This window comes from Triticum dicoccoides, chromosome 6B (assembly GCF_002162155.2).
Source record: "Triticum dicoccoides isolate Atlit2015 ecotype Zavitan chromosome 6B, WEW_v2.0, whole genome shotgun sequence".
Taxonomy (NCBI): Eukaryota; Viridiplantae; Streptophyta; class Magnoliopsida; order Poales; family Poaceae; genus Triticum; species Triticum dicoccoides.
This window is the reverse complement of record NC_041391.1, coordinates 46,621,185-46,624,732: the sequence shown is the minus strand read 5'-3', so window position 1 is coordinate 46,624,732 and position 3,548 is coordinate 46,621,185. Positions and strand designations below refer to the sequence as shown.

The 3,548-nt window shown below is 44.9% G+C and overlaps 1 protein-coding gene across 2 annotated transcripts; it reads right to left on the bottom strand.

Annotated features, from left to right (window-relative positions):
• Positions 1-238: 238 nt before the first annotated feature.
• Positions 239-2,718, bottom strand: LOC119325019 (MOB kinase activator-like 1A). 2 transcript variants are annotated; one of them, XM_037598777.1, is made up of 7 exons: positions 2,571-2,718; positions 2,377-2,425; positions 1,895-2,003; positions 1,701-1,794; positions 1,370-1,503; positions 1,109-1,272; positions 239-550 (listed from the first exon to the last, which is right to left on the bottom strand). In XM_037598777.1, the coding sequence occupies exons 1-7, from the start codon at positions 2,597-2,599 to the stop codon at positions 476-478; spliced, it is 654 nt and encodes a 217-aa protein (XP_037454674.1). In that variant the 5' UTR covers positions 2,600-2,718; the 3' UTR covers positions 239-475. The 2 variants fall into 2 exon arrangements, with proteins under 2 accessions (XP_037454674.1, XP_037454673.1); XM_037598776.1 differs by lacking the exons at positions 2,377-2,425; positions 2,571-2,718 and having other exon boundaries at positions 1,895-2,087.
• Between the last annotated feature and the right edge of the window lie 830 nt (positions 2,719-3,548).

Here is a 3,548-nt window from a genome sequence, read left to right as displayed (position 1 = left end):
AACACCCTTTGATTCTTGAAAGTCCTTTTAGAGACTCCTGCTTCGAGGATGCCACCCTGAGAACTCATTTATCTTTTCTAGAATTTTTTCAGAAACAATGAATTTGTTTTTTTGTTTAGGGAAGTAGACTGATCCGAGCTAGCTAGCTAGGGTTCGTTGCCGATGGGAGAAGAGATCGGTGCAGAGAAACAATAAATTTAAATAATGCGTATAACCCAACCAAGAGAACTTTCCGGGATGAACCGATAATAATCTGTTGATGAAACGAACAAACTGCGATGATGCACATGCGCGAGCACTAGCTAACCTATTTCCAAAATGGGTAATGCATCCAAGTCCAACATCATCACAAAAATATAGATGAAGGTGCGCATGCACAAGGTTGGGAAACTAGCTAAAAAAGCAACAAACATGATGTATCTGCATTGTTGCCTCATCAGTTCTTGTTGGAGAAAGCGCCAATTATTTCTCTCGGCTAGTGTCCACGCCATATGGGTTCGATCAGTTCGCTCAGAGGAGCCAGCTCTGACCTATCGATTAACTGAAATTCCTGCCAAAAAAGTAGTGCCGGCAATAAGTTATTGTGATGATCGAACCGCACAAGGCATTACAACAAAATTTGCTGGAGACGATAGATGTAGCAAGTGGTGAATAAACACTTGAATAATAGTTCAACTAATCATGATGAGGCAACCCCAACTGACAAATTCTAGTTGATAGGGTGATCAACAAAACCATAATACTTTTTCGTTAATGTTTGTAGTGTGCTTCCTAAGAATAGGCAGGATGTGTTTGTGTGCATAATTAATGATTGATCACAGCTTCCAAAGCAGTAATCAAAATCAAAATATTGAACGCCGGAAAAATATTAGAATACAAAATTATGGAACCAAATTAACTACAAAGGGAACTAACTCCCTTCTTTTGCATTTATATAATACTCCATCCGTCTCAAAATTCTTGTCTTAGATTTGTCTAAATACGGATGTATCAAGTCACGTTTTAGTATTAGATTCATCCATATCTAAACAAATCTAAGACAAGAATTTTGGGACGGAGGGAGTAGATAGGAGAGGTTGGCACTAAAGGCATGAAGTTGGATGGTTACCGTTGTGAAGAGCACAAAGTGCTTGAAGCAGGTGTTGAGATGTGCTTCTTCCTGGAGCTTGAGAATCATCTGGAAATGCGAGTGGTATATGTGGGCATACACCCTGAACAGACGCTTGAAGATGGTCTTGGCGACGTCCCGGAAGTTTGGAGGGAAGGGAGCCCCTGTTGACACCACAGGTTTTCCACCAGAGTACATGATTACACTTGATCATTTTTTTAGCACTCTTCATAGGCACACTAACAAAAAAAAAATACTTACCAAGCTTTTGAGGGAAGATGGATTCTTCGTCGAGCTGGGCTTCGATCCAGTCCATCAGGTACTCGACGTACTTTGGTGCAGACACTTCAATAGGCCTCTTGATCTTGAGTCCATCAGCCCACCTGTACTCATACCTGTTTGATGAAGAATCTTCTCAGTAAGTCCAGAGTGTGACACGAAGCATATAAGATACTTTTGGTTGTCCCATATTAGTTGTCGCTCAAACAAATGTATTTAGCACTGAAACACGTCTAGATACATCCGTTTCATCGACAACTAATATGGGACGAATCGGAGTATATGCTTTGAAGATTTGAAGGAATTAATGTACTTTGGACCGGCTGACATGGTGGGGCAGGTAGCTGGCGTGCAGAACTCCATGAGGGTGCCGTACAGGAGGCTCACTTGGTTGAAGAAGTCGACAGCTGGAAATGGAGGTGGTCAGAAACTAGCAAAACTTTCAGCTCATCAACTAAAACGGCAAGCAACCACTGTTTCAGAAATAAGAAATGTGCAAGAACTCACTGTTGACAGCGAGCCACTCGTTGAGATCCTCTCCGACTGGCAGGCGGACCACCTCTCGCAGGTTACCGCTGCCGAGGGTCGCGTCGATGTGCCTCTTCAGCTTCATGCTCTGTGTACGTATAGTCCAAATATGATGATCAGATTGGTAACTGAACTTCTTTTTCTGGGCTGGGCATGTGGATAATGACAACATGCATGCAGTTATATATATAGCTGGTTGTGTGCATCAGAATGATGTAGAGGCCTCCTTTTGGGGGGAAAAAAGGAAAGAAAATACTATATATAGCTGGCAGTCCAAATCATTAATTCTTCCCCATCATAGCAGGCAGTCTTCCAACTGAATCGAGTCCATGTTACAAAAATTGGAGGTAGAGCTAGATAATCTAAGAGATTCAAAATCCTTTTGATGAATTTGGACAAAAATCGACCAATGTTTGTCGAAGTTGCTAAAAAAATGTTTGATCCTGCAACTTGCTACGTACCTTGTCCCTCGCTGGAGCACTCTTCTTGGGCCTGAATGTCCGCTGGTTCCTGCGAGCCCATCAACAAGTAGAGAATTAATCAAGAGCCAGAAAAGCAACCGAGACATGAGAAGAACACGATGAACAACAACCCAAAGAAAAGAGAAACTAAAACAGCAATCAAGGAGGAATTTGATTCGTTCTCGCGTCTTCACCTGCTGCTGCGACCAAAGAGGCTCTGCATGGTAGTACGACGTCGACGGCCGCCGCCGGATAGATGCCAGCGAGCGCGAGAGGAAACGACGGTGACGCGACGGCGACTGCGGAGCACTCGACAAGGACAGAGAATTGATCCACGGTGATCCGAGGGAGGGAGCTTTTCGAGCTCTGACGTCTACCCGAACTCCATATATATATGGGTACTGACGACGTACGCCGAGAGAAAGAAATAAGAGAGACAAAGAGCTAGGCTGGCGATGACGGAGGGAGGAGCGGTGGTGGGTGTAGGTGGCTGGCGTCGTGAGTGCGTGCGGTGCATCCGTTACCGTTTTGGGCTGTGCATGGGCTGTTATCCACTGATTACGTCCTGCTAGCTGTGCCCTGATCTGCCGCCCTTGATGGTTTTCCGCTTACTCCAATACTGCCTTGTTGGTACTCATTCAGCGACAGCTAGCTATGCCCTGCCTTTCCAGATAAGTGACCTCAGCCCCTCCTCCATACGTTTTTCTTTCTTTCTCGCGAGCCTTTTCTTTTTTTTTATAGAAACACAGTACAGATGCAAACGCACTAAATACTTGTACAAAACAGGAAGCGGAATGCACATAGCCGGTTTCTTTTTTTTAGCATCAGTACAGACACAAGCGCTCATATACACGCGCACACACTCATCCCTATGAACGCACACACGCACACCCTACCCCTATGAGCACCTTCGAGAGATTAAGCTGGCATATCATCTTGAGATTTACGAAGTCACCGTAGGCGCCTCGTCGTCGACGGGAACGTCTCCTCCCACTGAAAGCGCATCGCCGGAAATCCTGAAATAAATCCAGGAATAATGCGAGCACCAGGATTTGAACCCTGGTGGGTTGGGGATACCACTGTCCACCTAACCAACTCAACCACAGGTTGATTCGCCACATAGCCGGTTTCTATTACTAGACTCCCGATACAAATCACGACTTCGCCGGTTT